Raw genomic sequence first — 17,044 nt, 5'->3', positions numbered from 1 at the left:
GTTTACACGCTACACTTGATCTATTAAGGGCGATTACCATGATTAATTTGTCGCTCGTTCACCCACACAATTATTGTCTCTTAATTAATCGTATTCCTTAGCCTACCTGACAGTGTTTAATTAGTGGCACACACACACTAAGAAAATTAATTTCATAAACAATCGAGTTGTAATAGAGTCAAGAAGTATCTTCTAAATTATCTTTTAACAATATCAAATCTTTTATCAAAAATATTTTAGATGGTACAATTTTACTGATAAACAATAGAGTAACAGTAAGTCAAGTTAATAAAATTATTCAAACATGTAAATATTTGTACTTTAAGCACAATAGAATACATAAATAATATAATATTTCCGGACCTTTGTCCACGATAATCATGATAAATGTCAGAGTTCTTTAAAATATATTATAATATATGTCATCCATAAATATACCAATCTTCTTACGACCTATCTGTTATGTCAGACATAGAGTTTTTTGGACCAAAACTTTAACTCCAAAAAATCTGACATAGCTAAGTACATGTATATACAATACAAACGCAAGACTCAATTTTAATTTTTCAAAAATGAACAGAAGAAAACAAGTCATGATGCTGACAATTCCTTAAACATTTATAAAGCATGCAGCACACATCGATGTATAAAACAGTTTGTTTTCTGTTTGTGTTAGAACAAAGATACCAGATTCCAGAGCTGTACATCCAAAAAGTTTGAATTGTCATGATTTATACATCATAAACTTGCATCACATGCATGCTTTACCAATAATAATCATCCGACTTTTGAATCAGTCTAAATGTTATTAGTTTGTTTGTATAATTAGGAGTCTGATCTTCTTCTCCTGTCCTTTGACCCTGACCTTCTTCTCCTGTCTTCTGACCCTGATCTTCTATATCTGTCCATGGAATCTGACCTTCTTTTACTTGGGTTGCAGTTGTCTCTTTTCTTCCTTTCTTGGGATACAGATCTTCTATATACTGATCTTTTCCCCCTCTCTAATGACCTTGACCTGTTTCTTTCATGCCCTTTAAATGATCTGTAACCTCTTTCTGATGAAGAAGATGATGACCTTGACCTTCTCTCCTTTTTTGGATCTCTATACTTGTCTTTTCCATTACTTTGTCTGTAATTGTGTTTTGGTGACCTTGACCTCCTTAGGCTATCATCTCCATACTGTCTCCTTCCTCTTTCATTAGAATCTCTCCTTGACCTGTCTCTGCCACGAGAGGTGGACCTGCTCCTCCCTCGTCTGTTTCTCTCCCTGGATAATGACCGATAGGAATCTCTCCCTTTTGACCTCTGACCCCTGTTAGCATTCTGGGTTGATTCATTACCTGAGGGGCTCCTTCTCCGTTGTCTATTCTGGGACCTGTCCGTAGACCCGTTATCCCTTTGACGTTCTCTTTTGTCTGAATATTGCCCTGCCCGTGATTTTTTTAATTGTTCATGTCTTCCATGTTCATCCTCTGTAACAATAGGTTATGAAAAATTAGTTTAAATGATTATAAAAAGAGCTTAAATGATTAAAATACAAAGACATGATTTGAATTACAAATTTGAAATACAAAGACAATACATGAAATTTGAGAAACGTCCAAGCATGCACAATGTTAAAGAAGCAGTTTAGTGACAAAAAAAGACAATAAATTTTTTTTTACCAGAGTCCTGAGAATCGGATGACATTTTTTGTTTTCTGTGGGACTTCTCTTCTTCATCTGAATCTGCAAATATATATTCTAAAATGTCACTGTCTGCTAACTTGAAATCCAAAGAAAATGCAACACCAAATATTTTGAAGAAACTCAAAAAGTTTGGCTTTTGGTCAATAAATATCATGCTTGACTGAATTTTTTAAAAACACTTGGAAATACTGATCAGTTTAAACTGTCTAATATGAATTAAAAATCAGATTTCTTCAATATTAAACTGGTTTAGTGAGGTATTATCACGTGATGTCATCATGATATCAACATATTTACTCACCATTTATAATATAATGTATGCCATACACCCCAGAATGTTTAGTTTATAAAAGCAAAATGACTGGAATATAAATATTCCAACATAAAACTAACCCTTTCCAGAATCATGCGACCTCTTCGACTTTTTCTTCTTTTTTTTGTCCTTGTGGACTTTCCCTTCCTTCTTTTTGTACTGCAGTTTATTCAGTTTCCTACAGAAACAATTCTGATTTATAGATCCTAAATTGACTGTCAAGTTGTAAAGCTAAATTGACGTACATCTCACTCATATTCACCATCTAAGATACCGTCTATTGGGCTATTCTTCATTCAGTACAACAATTAATCAAACCAATTACCAAACGGATTTTAGCAAAATTTTGTACAGATCAAAATTTAAAGAAGCCCAAGCATTAAGGAGGTGTTCCACATCCCAAAAAATTATCATGCAAATATTGAGACACGGCCACTGCAGGACTGGATTTCATGAACTACCACTAAGCAAACCAGGTAGGCACAGGTAATAATATTTGAAGTTTAAGGAATAAGGATTATTTACTAAATATTTATTCATTTTATAACATACAAGTGTTTCCTTTTGATATTTTATTCACCCCTCAGTCAAAAGTACAGAACTTTTAAAAATTTTCAATATGAAATACAATTTGTACAAAAAGACAACTCACAGCAGCATTTAAGATTATAAACCCTTAAACATACTATAAAAAGACAACTCGCACAGCATTTAAGATTATAAACCCTTAAGCACACTACTACCGGTAGTCTAAAACACATCAATATGTAGAGTGGGAGTTATGAAAGGTTCCATACTGTGCACACTTAATATAGTGTTCCTTGCAAAAGTCTCAGAGAAATGTGTCCAAGAGAAGAATAATCATCATCATGAGATCCTTGGGCCACATCGCTCGCTTGAGTACTTTGCTATACAGACAGTTTACTGGAGTACTACTGATAATAGTGGCTCAGCAATAAGCCAACTCCTTCTACTGGATCACCAGATACACATCTACATTAGGGCCTAAACGATACGCCCCCTTCGCAGTACGAAATGTATTACAATACTTATGCCATGATTCAATATTTTCAATTTACAGAAGAAACCAATAATTACTTCAAAGAAAAAATTAGTTGCGAAGATTCAGTCACAATCTAAAAAGCAAACTGTTTCCAAACCGCTGAACAGTAAGAGCTTTTTGGCTCTGTAGTTTAAACTGATAACGTTCATTATTGTGTTAGTCTGACTCCAGGCTAACGGTCTGACCGTTATCGGACGCCATTTTGTACCCCATGCATGTAAAACTAGTAAGTACAGGTGAAGCCCAATGTATTTTACCGTACCTGATTTTAAAGGATGTATTGAACTGAAGATCGAGGCAACGAATCGAGCGTTTACACTGTATATTGAATAATATCGATATTCTGGTATATTGTTTCAGCCCTAATCTATGTGTGTTTGCATATCATTTTCACAACTTATCATATTGCTGTTGGAAAGATTCTAAAAGATTCCCACAGCATCTTTACATCCCTACTATACACCAACTCAAGCCCACAACATCATAATTCAGTTTATAAAATATTTATCTATCATATTATACATGTATATAAAGTAACTAAACAAGAGGCCGACAGGCCTTATCGGTCACCTGAATACTAGTGAAAAAGTATCACTACTTCCATGGGCTATGAAATCTAGAAAAAATTTCCTGTTCTGAATATCTAAGCTAAATTCTAATGTTCAGCAACAGTATAAACAAGACGTGTTCTTTAAACTTCACTGCCCTCAAAAGTGCATACACTGATGAAAGGCTTTAAATAATAGGTGTATTAACATTAAAATATCAAAAGATATGACTAATTTGGACTCATCCTAAAGTCATAACCCTGGGTAGTGAAATTCACCATTTTTTGTACATCCTTTTCTGCTATCTCTAAGTATGCATATAGATTTTATACAGTATCAGCAAACTTACACATGCATACTATATACTAAGTTTGGCCCCACCCTGGGGTCAGAACCCTTACTCTGGAGAAAATTTACAATTTTGGTAAAAGACTACCTGCTCTATCTATTTAGCACTATATACCAAGTTTGGCCCCACCCTGGGGGTCAGAACCCCTACCCAGGGGATCATAAAATTTACAATCTATGTCCCCCTTGTTCCAAATATGCTTCATACCAAATATGAAAAGAATTGGAATGATGGTTATCAAGAAGAAGTTAAAAATGTATATTGTTCACACATTTAATAACTGACCATTTTGGCCCCACCCTCATACCAAAACCCCTACCCCTGGGATCATCAAATTTACAATTTTGGTAAAGGACTACCTGTTCTTTCTAAAGATCTATTTACTTTAAATTTAGTATCAATAGCACTAAAGAAAATGTTATTTAAGTGTTTTACACATAAACACTATATACCAAGTTTGGCCCCACCCTGGGGTCAGAACCCCTACCCCGGGGATCATGAAATTTACAATTTTGGTAGAGGCCTTCCTGCTCTCTATCATCATGCATTAATTTTTCTTACATGTGTGCGATTCTTGAGAAGATTTTTGAAAATTGGTCAATTTTGGACAATTTTTGACCCGCCCCTAGAGCCCATGGGATGCTGGAGTCCTGAAATTTACAAATTTATGTCCCCCTTGTCCCAATGATGCTTCATACCAAATTTGAAAAGAATTGGACTGGTAGTTATTAAGAAGTTAAAAATGTTCAATTGTTAACGCACGACGGACGATGCACAACGGACGACAACCAATTGCATTAGGTCACCTGAGTTTACTCAGGTGACCTAAAAACTGACAAGTCAGAAAGGTACTTTGATATGAAAAATTTTAAGTCCCATAACTCCATACCAAAAAAAACCACACCATTGAATCCAAAATCAAAAAGCGTCTTCATCCTCCGAATCCAAGCATAACTTTTAAATTCTACAAAAATCTCCTCAATAAATCTCAAGTAACTGTATGCCATAGAAAGTGCCATTATATTATCTTTTTAATGGGGCATACATTTGTGCTGAAAAAATTCAAATTTTAATTTTCCATTTTTAATGTTTACAATGTTTAAATAAAGTATTTCTAATGATCTGCAGAAATTTGAAGGGCAGTTGTTGAGTTACAAGAGAGATTGAGCTCACAATGCAGAACATTTTGCAAAAGACCAATCACTACCTTTATTAATGTCTTAGATTTGGCATGAGCGGGGCTCAAACTCAAGACCCAGTTATGACGCGAACGCTCTACAATGTACCACAGTGACTAAAAATTATTCCTATACACATGCATGTAAAATGTGCATGTATCAAACATGTATTGCTTGCTTAATTGGCAGTGTACCTGTATATTTTTTGGCATTAAGACTACAAAGACAATGTTATGTAGACTTCCAATAACACTTACTTTAACAATTTCTTCCTCTGTTTTGGATTCAGTGATTTCAGAAACTGAACTTCTGGGTCATCTTCATCCTCACTCTCTAGCAGTTTCTATAATTTTCAAATACATTCTGATAAATAATACTAACAAAGTTTATTAAAAATAACCTGGTTCCTAATTATACAAATAAAGACACCTAAAAATCATCTAGCTATTCCATAGACACTATTTGGGGTGTTATACCCCACCACCACCCCTCCCCCTTGAGCTTGAGAATGCTTACTGTATGACAAAATCTGCACAGATTATTTTCAGTCAAGCAAATCTAAATTTAATGGCATCCACTTGCCCAAACTTGATCCCAAGTGTAGAGAGAAATTTACAGAACATCATGATATATTTCACCATGTTTACATTGATAAGGAAAGGAGTTACAACAAAACTTGGACAACAAATTACAAAGGTGAAGGAAGCATATGTTTTTTTCTGTGCATTTAGTGGAGACATGTCACTTGATATCTACATTTAACATGTATTTACATTACATTTAGAGATGTCACATGATATCTACATTTAACATGTATTTACATTACATTTAGAGATGTCACATGATATCTACATTTAACAATCACAACAAATACGGACAAAAATAAATGTCAATCCATTTTAATGACCTCTGTATCCACTCCATCTGCCATTTTACCCAGAATGCTTTTCTTCAGGGTGAATCCATCACTCTGCATGCCCTCAAGTAATGAAGAGGCACTGGTGGAGGCTGAAAGAGTATTCATAAAAAGTCACTAAAAGATTCACACGTGACGACGCACTAAATAATTCAGAAGCAATAAAACATTTTCCTCAAATAAATGCTTTTGTTTTATAAATATTTTATTTAATATAGGCGTCCTCTCCACAATGAATAAATGCACTGTAAACAGTACAACATACTGCTGGTGGACCTAAGAGCACATTAGGCACTCTGAATTGATATCCTAAACATTCCCCAAAAAGAAAACCCTTAAAGCATGTCATGGTGCACCAATCTATCTGACATGTGAACTGATTATGTATTTCTCTGAGAGGGAGGTTGTGACAAAATGTCAGGGCAATATTTACATTGGGGGGTTCAGTCTACCTGTATCTTCTACCCCCCCCCCCCTCCCCTTCCCCACCCACCAGTTACTTTACAATGGGGAGGTTCAGTCTAAGTATATCTTATAACTGCCCCCCCACCCTTCCCCATCCACCAGTTACTTTACAATGGGGAGGTTCAGTCTAAGTATATCTTATACCTGCCCCTCCCCTTCCCCATCCACCAGTCACTTACAATGGGGAGGTTCAGTCTACCTGTATCTTCTACCTGACCCTCCCCTTCCCCACCCACCAGTTACTTTACAATGGGGAGGTTCAGTCTAAGTATATCTTATAACTGCCCCCCCACCCTTCCCCATCCACCAGTTACTTTACAATGGGGAGGTTCAGTCTAAGTATATCTTATACCTGCCCCTCCCCTTCCCCATCCACCAGTCACTTACAATGGGGAGGTTCAGTCTACCTGTATCTTCTACCCCCCCCCCCTCCCCTTCCCCACCCACCAGTTACTTTACAATGGGGAGGTTCAGTCTAAGTATATCTTATAACTGCCCCCCCACCCTTCCCCATCCACCAGTTACTTTACAATGGGGAGGTTCAGTCTAAGTATATCTTATAACTGCCCCTCCCCTTCCCCACCCACCAGTTACTTACACTGGGGAGGCTCAGTCTAAGTATATCTTATACCTGCCTCTCCCCTTCCACACCCACAATCACTTACACTGGAGAGGTTCAATCTACCTGTATCTTATAACTGTCCCTCCCCTTCCCCACCCACCAGTCACTTACAATGGGGAGGTTCAGTCTACATTTAAGTATATCTTATACCTGCCCCTCCCCTTCCCCACAAATCAGTTACTTACAATGGAAAGGTTCAGTCTAAGTATATCTTATACCTGTCCCTCCCCTTCCCCACCTACCAATTACTTACGTTGGGGGGGTTCTGCTGTGAGGTCCTGGTTAAACAGTGGACAGATACGGTCAGTGTTGACATGACCCCATTTTCTGCACTTAATGCAACGGACGTTTCTGACCTCAATTCCAAAAGGCTGGTCTCGAATCGTCTCATCATCCTTAGCGTACCTTAATTATTTAAAACAGATGTGATCTATTAAAATTCAACAAAGATGCGTGCTTTGTGAAGAAAGACTACAAGTTGAACTAGACTTTAAAATAAACCTTGAAAACACAGAAACAATTACTAACAAGTTTAGCTTTAAATTACATCTTTACAAAGTAAAACTATACATTTTTCACACATACATGTACCTCTCAAAGTAATTATGTCAAACCTTAATGGGCATGATAAAAAGTGCAACATCTGACAAAAAAATAAATTCACACATTTTTCATCCCCCCCCCCCCCCTTCCATCTCCCTTAGAACTAAATATGATGAAGGTTGATCTCAATTGATTATCAAGTGCAAATACTAATAACACTCTATATACCTTTTCTACTGTTTGTTCACAAATGAAAATTCAGCCTTTAAAAGTCATTTTTTTAAATATACATTTACATGTCATAATTTAAAGTTGAGTCATTCAAAAAATTTGTGTACTTGATCTCAGACGACAGAAACTTAAGGGAGTTTTTACTCCCTCTGCCCCCAATACATACTTGAAATAGAATTTTTATCTGATGTTTATCTTTTGATCTTGCCCCTAATTGTAGCGCATTGATTAACTTTAATTTAAATCTTACTGTTCTCTTGGGGCATTGTATTTCCTCTGCCACTCAAACTTTACTTCAGTTTCTTCTTTCTCCTCTGTCTACAAAATATTTCATGAAAAGTCATTTCTGTCAAGGTTGAAATGAAGAAGGTCGCACATTCAACACACCAACCACAAGCGTAAAAAGGCTCTTCTAAATACAAATTTCTTGAAATGCTAGAGCAATTTGGTATCTTGGTATATCCTAAGGTGTGAAGTGCCAATAAATATGAAAATTCTTTCCACTGTAAATCTGAGTATCTCTGACCCTTTATGGTGACTGTAAATCCGAGTATCTCTGACCCTTTATGGTGGCTGTAAATCTGAGTATCTCTGACCCTTTATGGTGACTGTAAATCTGAGAATCTCTGACCCTTTATGGTGACTGTAAATCTGAGTATCTCTGACCCTTTATGGTGATGTAAATCTGAGTATCTCTGACCCTTTATGGTGATGTAAATCTGAGTATCTCTGACCCTTTATGGTGACTGTAAATCTGAGAATCTCTGACCCTTTATGGTGACTGTAAATCTGAGTATCTCTGACCCTTTATGGTGACTGTAAATCTGAGTATCTCTGACCCTTTATGGTGACTGTAAATCCGAGTATCTCTGACCCTTTATGGTGACTGTAAATCTGAGTATCTCTGACCCTTTATGGTGACTATTCCACCTGGTTTTAACATGTTTAACAGACTCTGCACAACACTAGATGTTTACATCTATGATCTATACATTTGACAAACTAGAATGCTTATGGCTTGTGGAAGGAATATCTTTCCCCATTGTTTCTATATATAATATGGTGATGTAAAACTTCTTACCCCTATCAGTGCCCTATCCTGACCCCAGGGGTCATACTTTGAATATAACCTTGAATTAATCACCATGATACCTGTGTATATCTACATTTCCAGTGTTTTCACCTTTGATATCATTACAAATTGTAGCAATGGCCTCATGAATGCACTGCAGTTGTGAACAAGTCAATGTGCGTATGAATCTTAATAAATATAGTTCTATTCTAACGTCTGGGGATTCTGACAGAAATGAAAACATAATGTAAATTCTAGAAAATAAATCTCATTTTTGAAAAATGTACATGAGAGTATGAACTGCAACACTTCACACTAGCATACCTTTCATGATGCACTAACATGTTTCATGAAGTATGCCTGCACAAAGCATCACAGTTCATACTCTTATGTATTTTCAAAAGTTAAGGAAAATTCATCATGGATGTTTACTTACTAAGCAGACTGTACATTCCACGTAGGAGTTTTCACATTTAATACACCTACCTCTTTCTTCTTCAATCCTGGGGGTGCATCATACATAAAACTGAGTCCCAGTCTAGCTTTTTCATCTCCAAGTAATGCTCTGAAAAAAAATGCATTTTGCCTGTTTTACTGTTCTAGAAAGCATAACTAAACCCAAGAACACATCAACACTAAATTACCTAGCCCAAACTTGATTTCAAAGTTTGAAGAATTATACTAAGGCATTGCTAAACCTTGAAAAAACCATTGTGAAAATTACAGTTTACACACACAAGGTGCCCTTAGATTTCAACTATACTTGAGTGATTCCTAGATCTGATATCACTGATGGTAATGCAGGTAACAATGAATATATCACATATTAAACACACATTCTAAATGTAGATATCCATGCATTTTAGTCTAGCCTTTCTCATACCTATTCTTGTACATTTCCTGCTCTTTCTGGTACTGCGAGAGAAGGTCATCTTGTTTTTGTTTTTCATAGTTTGTTTTTTGTTGTGCCATCCATACCTGCAAAAGTAATGTAAAGAAAAATAAATGAGGGATTTTATCTAGGTAGAATATATTTGGTGTATTCCTCAAGGGTGAATCCAGAAAAAAATTCACAAGGTTTGGAGAAGTAGGGGGGGGGGGGGGGGTACCACCTTGAACCTTTAATTGTCCAGAAAGGGTGGAGAACCTAGAATGACAAAAAGTTGTTTTTTTTTAAATGTTCAACCAAGAGAGATGGAACCCCTGTATACTCCCTCCAAATCAGCCAATGTTCTTAAGTTTTAAATTTCTCCCATTAAGCAATGGAGGGTCAGTGGGTAACATCCCTAAAATTAAAATTTGGTCAATTTGGGATAATCTTCATTGAACAAAGTGATGTTTCCTTATACATTATGTATTCATTTATAAAATTAAACATCACATACTCTGTCACTTCAAACTTTTTGATGGCAATTAATTCAAACCGAGGTCTGATATACAAACTGTGAATAAATCAAAATAAGTTGTAAAACTCTTTAACAACATTTATATTCAATGAAAACAAAAATTTACTTAAAATCCAACATTGGAGAGTAGTTTAAGGATCGTTAAGAGCCTTCAACACAGACTTAAAATGTTGAAACCCATGGGACAGGGTTCCATCCAAGTGCAGGTGTCAAAAAGTTCTTGATAATTTTATGTCAACAGTTTTAATGTCATCCTGCGGCAGTGTTAAGATACATGGCCTTCCTACAAGCTCTGGGTCAACGCTTTAACTGGATCAGTAGTCGACAGTAGAGCACTGGACTGTCGTGCCAGAGGTCCCGGGTTCGATTCTAAGCAAAGGCATAAACGTATTGAACCAGTCTCTGTTACAATCCCACCATCATCTTCGCTAACCCAAGGTTTTCGGTCCTCATGGGCAGCGGAGTGGACCGAAAACCCTTGGCTTGCGAAGATGTCCCAGCATATGAAGTATCGTAAACATGTTCAGCCTATTAAAGGGTTTCTAAGACTAAGAAAAGCAGGGTTGGCAAAAAAGTGGTCAATATGAGTATTGACCGGGCCGGTGGTCAATACTGGTTAAAACCGGCCAATACTGGTCAATAGTGGTCAATACTGGTTGATTGAAAATTGTTTGGTCATTATAGTCTGTGTTGTTGGTTATTTTAAATGTTCCAGTGGCCATTATGGTAAATACTGTAATTCATAACATGCACTATCAGTTTATAATATACTTGCAAGTCATAATATTAAATAAATAATGTAAATGACTCAATTAAATAGGGGAAGATGTAAAATTTTATTGTAAAAATTAAAAACTGTTTCGTGGCCGTATTACTTTGGCACTGACAACAGCATTGCAGTTTTTACATCTTGCTGTGGTCTTGTTGTTGTCCTCAACAATATCATAGAAATTCCAAAATGTTTTGTTAAAGCCATAGATAGTATGATGGGGGAAGTGTTTTCTATTTCTGTTCAAATTCTTTAGTTTATCAAGAACTACCTATTGTTTCAAATCTCCATTTAACTGTTAAATAAACATTTTAGGGTGTGTGTTGGTGATGTTTTCATAACAATAACATGTACACTGGTCCTCTCTGGTCCCAGAGTATGCTAATTAACACCTGTCAACTCTGTTTCCTGTGTTCAGGTACATCTCCTGCTCTGTACATTGCAACACATTGTTTATCTACAGCATCTGTCACCCAATTCATATTAAATCACTGTGTTTATTTAATGTCCAGCTACCTGTTATTCTTAATCTGTCCAGGTACATGTATAAGCAGATCCTATTGTCCAGTTATGCTATATGTGACCCTCTTTTATAGTTCTGAAGATATTATGGTCACAGTTTCAGCAAACGGAACCAAATATATTAAACTTACGAAATTACATCTAATTATATAATGGAAATTATTGATAACCAATTGATCCGTATATCATAATGAAAAGGCTTAATTTATCTTTGCCAGAAATATACAAAAATAGGAAAATGGACAGTTTAAATCTCAATTGACCAGTATTGACCACTTAGGGAGTATTGACCAGGACGGTTAAAACCGGGGGCGGTTTTAACCGCCCAACCCTGAAGAAAAGGCACAATGTACTAGTATTCACCAGCTAAACTTAAGAACCCACAACTATGGCATAAGGTTCCTGGCAAAACTAGAAGGGCAACCAAAAATGATAAAAACTATACTTTGGATGATATTTTCACATATTATCCATCTTTAACAAGACATATGTATGGTAGGAATAGTCATTACCCACAAACTTAAGCGACGAAATAGATCTACGATGTATCTCAACTAGCCTACACCATTGACATTGTCAACATATGAACATTATTAAAAGATCGAGAAAATATTACCCTTTTTATGTTGTCTTTACTTCCTGGATGGAAGAATTTCTTTGTCATATAATTATTGAATCCTTTCCCCATTTTAGCTGCTTATAAAATTCTCCAAATACTGAAATAGTTGGTAAATATAAATATAAATTTTGTACGTTCCAACAGCGCTTAGTGTAGTCGTACGTATATCAATTCGTTTTACATTTGTCAAATCGTCCACAATACAATTCGTTAATCCCCCTCCCCTTTTCTTTTCTGAACGAAGTCAAAATATTATATGGCATAGCATTCATACCTCATGATGAATGAACACGAACAGCGGCTAGATGCATTTATGAGGGATCATTATTTTTTTAGGATATATCAGGGGCAGATCCAGGAATTGCGGGAGACAGGGGGTGTGGGGTTGCCTTGAGGCCCCCAGTCACGGTCCAGGGCAAATCCGGGAGTTCCTGGATTTTACAGATTTTATAGGGCTTCATATATGTCATTTATTTTTTTGAGAGTGAAAGAAATTCTTGCTTCTTTCATCGTTTACATTTTTCTAAACAAGAAATCACGATTTACCTTAAATTTTAAAATTGTAGGGGGAGGGGGTGCCGGCTGCAACCCCCCCCCCCAACCCCCCTCTTAAATCCGCCACGTGTACTGCATATTAAACCGTGGTAAATTTAATCCAGTAGTGTAAGGAGGAATACAACATCATCATAATGGCCGACTTCCTTTTAAAAATTGAACGAAAATATAAATACATGTATCGATCAGCAATATTTGTAGGCCTATATTCCATTCCATGAATTTATACCTATAGTTGGGAACCTAGTCGGTTAACGTGTCAACTGTATATCGCAGGTTCGAGTCCAGCAGTGGTCTTAGTTTTTTCTTCAGATCACTAAAACTGCATATTCTCCACTAATCAGCTACATCAAAATTTCCTTAATTTTGAGGGTTGAAAGAACATAAATGGAGGATGAGTAACTTGAAGCTACTGATAATTTGAAATCATGTTCTAGATGAATGCACGGCCAAGGGGGTAGAAGAATGAGAAGAGGTAGCCGGAACAGTTATGTAATTATCATTAAAACTGAATTAAACTGGGGCCTGTTTTGTTGTCGCCATCATGGCATGCCAAATTAATATCAACTCAAATGATTGAAGATATCTTTTAATTCTTTTTAAGACATCATCAATTCAATTATTACGCAATAATCGATTTGATGAGCGCATCAATTCAATTTCTCTCATCAATTGAAATTAATGCGCGCATTAATGTAGTGGGTAGTGGAGTTACTGCTGCAAAATAAATTTTGTAGCTCGGTATTAATGAATTGATGATCTCTCTACTATGAAGATATCTTTAATTATTTACAACTCTTTTGTATAAGGAATTAATGCGCGCATCAATTCTTTCAAAGAGAACAACAATTCAATGAAAGAGACCATTAATTGTGGGTGATGTCACTGATTAAATAGTTATTATCTCTAAAAGAATTATTACTGCCTTCCATCAAAATAACGAAGAGAGCAATAATTCAATTATTGTGCGCATTAAATGAATAGATGCGCGATACAATTCGATTATTGTGCGAATCAAGTGAATTGATGATATCTTCAAAATCAATGTTTAAGATACATGTACATGTAATTTGGCGCTCCATATGTTAAGCGCAGACTATACCGGCCAGTTTGAAGGGTGTGAAAATCCGGGGAAATTCTTTCATGAAACTCCAAGAGGGTCAATAAAATAGGCAGATTTTTGTAATGTAAACAAGGGATAGAGTGCAATTTTTTCTTGCATGTATAATCCTTTCCAAATATGTTACGATATCCTTCCCCGGGGCTCAAGCGAAGGGGTCGCAATCTCTGATTGTATGTATTCAATGCACAAAAAGATCGGAAACAAGTTCTAACAACTTGCGCGTTCCTTTCCTCATGATGGTATATAGTACAATTGTCTTACAATTACACAATATATGGTGTATATTATACATGTATAGACAAGTGATATAAGAATAAGAGGATCAAAATTTAATTATATCTTCCAGGTCTTCACAATCTCTATTTTTTTGCCATTTCGCATTTTTACGCCAAGACTGTGTAAAGATTTGGAGTGAAAAAAAAAATCCTGACCAATTAAGCCGATCTGGGGTCAAAATATCTTAATAATCAACCACAAAAAATCATTACCATACCAAAAATCTCGGCTTGTCTGAATAACGTGTTTACAATCTTTTTGGCTTTGAAAAATAGAATCTCATTACGTATTGATTAAAAGTGGCCGATTGCAGTCTCTGATTTATCAGGGCTTTCCTACCCGGGCAAATTCAGCAACTTACATCCGGAAGCTGGAAACTTACCTGCTAGATTAGTAGTTTTCATTTGAGTCATTTGGTATGAAATCAAACTAATCAATTAATTTCTCCCTCCACAAGAAAAGTTTCCCCATTCCAGAGAAAAGATGATTTTTTTCTTTTATCTACACATCAGACGTCATCTTCAAAATAATCAAATAACTGACATAGCTGTTTATGGGCCATCTAATTACTTCTGGCGTCGCCTGTTAAGCATTTAAAGTATTAGACCGGTTACGTTCTTTTTCTGGGGTGGGTGGGGGGGACCTGTCCCATTTTTTGACGTTTATTTTCCACCACTATTTGTTAGGTGCTAGCCTACCCCCCCCCCCCTCCACTATATTTGATAGTAGACTGGTGAAGAGGGAAGATTATAAGTTTGAAGTGAATCACAAATTAACAAACAGAGACAATATTGTTGAAAATAAAATCCGAAGTTTTCATTCATTTATCATTTACTTTTTTTCAATTTTATCTCATACAGTGTATATATTTCCTTTCCAGGAAATTGTGTCTTCAGATTACACCCTGACTATTCTTGTTTGTGAATCCTCAACTGATACATCTAATATGTTAGATATTTTTGTTTGATTTCCTAGAGGAAAATATATCAAATCTATGAAAGTTGGCTTTTATTTTTTTAAATTGATTGAACACAAAAATATTTTGAACTAGTTATTTTATTTTGAAATTCAACATTATTTCCGACTCATCATAGATGAAACACATCTAATGAAATTGAGTCATGTTACAATCATTCAAATTTCAAACAGTTTTGCATAAGCATAAAAAATCACTTTCCTGGCATTTCTGCCCAACTAATAAAGCAGTGGAGGATAAAAATGCTTCATTTCTGACATCATATTACAAGAATGGTGTGGAATTGGTTGGAAATATCTTCATTCTTCTTTCGTACATGAATTAGAAAATTTGAAAATCATATACATGTACTTCAAACTTTAAGGATATCACATGAATTTTCGCAGTTTGAGGGGCCAAATTAGATGTAAATCATGTCTAGTCCTTTAACGCAAAATGTTTGAACTTGGGCTTCTGCTTTCATCACCAAACGCTCGGCATCAGGTGTGAGTGTCACGGGTCCTCGGAGATGACCTTAAAAACGGATGACCCATGTCACAGTAGATGTGGCACGCTAAAGAACCCTTACTGCTCAATGGCTGTAAGCGCCACGCATAGGCCTAAATTTGAAGCCCTTCACCAGTCTTGGGGACGTCTCCATATGAGTAAAAATTCTCGAGAGAGACGTTAAACAAGATACAATCAATCTTTCATGTTGGATAAGGTAACTGAACATAGACCATATTTGGTAGCCTAATTTCATGTTGAATATTAATCATCTGTTCATTTGTTTGCCTTGTAACTTGATTCATTTGTATGAAAATTGTGATAGATGGCGAATATTAGTTTTATGGTTGTACATTATTTTCCAGCCATTCATTATTGTGTATTTCTGTGATATAATGTACATGTATAAACATTTATTGGACTTCTTGTACTGGTACTTTTCACTAATTAGTGCAGTTTTATATGATTTCATGATACTTGAGTAAATGTCTGTCATAAAACTGTAGCATCACAGTTACATGTAACAACCACTGCTTCTACACAGAAAACAAAAAACGCTATCAAACAATATACTTCCAAATTACACATCCATGTATTTAAAAGCAGCACTAAACATAAACTGCACCGAATTCAGCAATATAAACATTGCTACCCAAATTAATGAACACAGCTGGCTTGCAACTGAGAAGACTGGTTTTGTCCTCGTCTACTCCTCATCCTGTTACCAGGCACCAGTAAATGTTCTCTGTATGAATCCATAAGCTTCACCTGAAGAGACTGTTAGACTTCATTTTCTTGCTCATGACCGGTTTGGACCTGTCGCCCATCCATGTGGGCAGTTTTCGTTTTTGGCCAGCTGCTTCTGCTGAGTTCCGCTGGGAATTGTTTTGTGTGGACTGAGACCCACTTGCACTTTCACATTTTGTAATAACAATGTCCTTCTGTTCCTGATCCTAAAATAAACAGAAATCGTAACAGAATTCAGTCAAACACAATGTTAAGCAGATATTTTTACATAAAAATAAATTTGTGGTATGGACCACAATACTTTCGCTGAGTTCTGTATGGAATCTTTGGATTTTTTAAAATCCTCATACAGCTCCTCGTGTGTTTCCACATCTTTGTACCTTCACTTAACAGAAGAGGAATGGTGTGCAGATAGGTGCATTACAATTAACCACACTTTTAACCAACATTTGAATAGTTATCTATTAAACAATAAACCATTTAAGGTAGTACTCTACATCGTCATAATGGCTGACTTCCTTTAAAAACATGGATGAAAAAATCGATATCAGCAATATTTGTCTTTTCCTTTTCCATT

General features: G+C 36.0%; 2 protein-coding genes across 4 annotated transcripts in view; both read right to left on the bottom strand.

The window, feature by feature from the left end:
• Nucleotides 1-546: 546 nt before the first annotated feature.
• On the bottom strand, nt 547-12,539 carry LOC125667513 (corepressor interacting with RBPJ 1-like). Its single transcript, XM_048901047.2, has 10 exons — nt 12,302-12,539; nt 9,872-9,966; nt 9,475-9,553; nt 8,167-8,234; nt 7,396-7,547; nt 6,047-6,147; nt 5,397-5,482; nt 2,082-2,179; nt 1,665-1,727; nt 547-1,472 (listed from the first exon to the last, which is right to left on the bottom strand). Exons 1-10 carry the CDS (start codon nt 12,371-12,373, stop codon nt 826-828), a joined length of 1,461 nt encoding a protein of 486 aa, XP_048757004.2. The 5' UTR covers nt 12,374-12,539; the 3' UTR covers nt 547-825.
• A 2,759-nt stretch (nt 12,540-15,298) lies between these two features.
• The window catches only part of LOC125665171 (bifunctional 3'-5' exonuclease/ATP-dependent helicase WRN-like), a 48,517-nt gene continuing 46,771 nt past the window's right edge, over nt 15,299-17,044 (bottom strand). For 2 of the 3 annotated variants that reach the window (XM_056152105.1, XM_056152106.1), the window contains one exon: nt 15,299-16,673. In XM_056152105.1, coding sequence (XP_056008080.1) covers nt 16,485-16,673 — 189 coding nt within the window. In that variant the 3' untranslated portion in view covers nt 15,299-16,484. The remainder of the gene's footprint in view (nt 16,674-17,044) is intronic. The other variant, XM_056152107.1, reaches the window with a different exon arrangement.

Source organism: Ostrea edulis, chromosome 10, assembly GCF_947568905.1.
Source record: "Ostrea edulis chromosome 10, xbOstEdul1.1, whole genome shotgun sequence".
NCBI lineage: Eukaryota > Metazoa > Mollusca > Bivalvia > Ostreida > Ostreidae > Ostrea > Ostrea edulis.
This window is presented reverse-complemented; position numbering and strand designations above follow the sequence as displayed.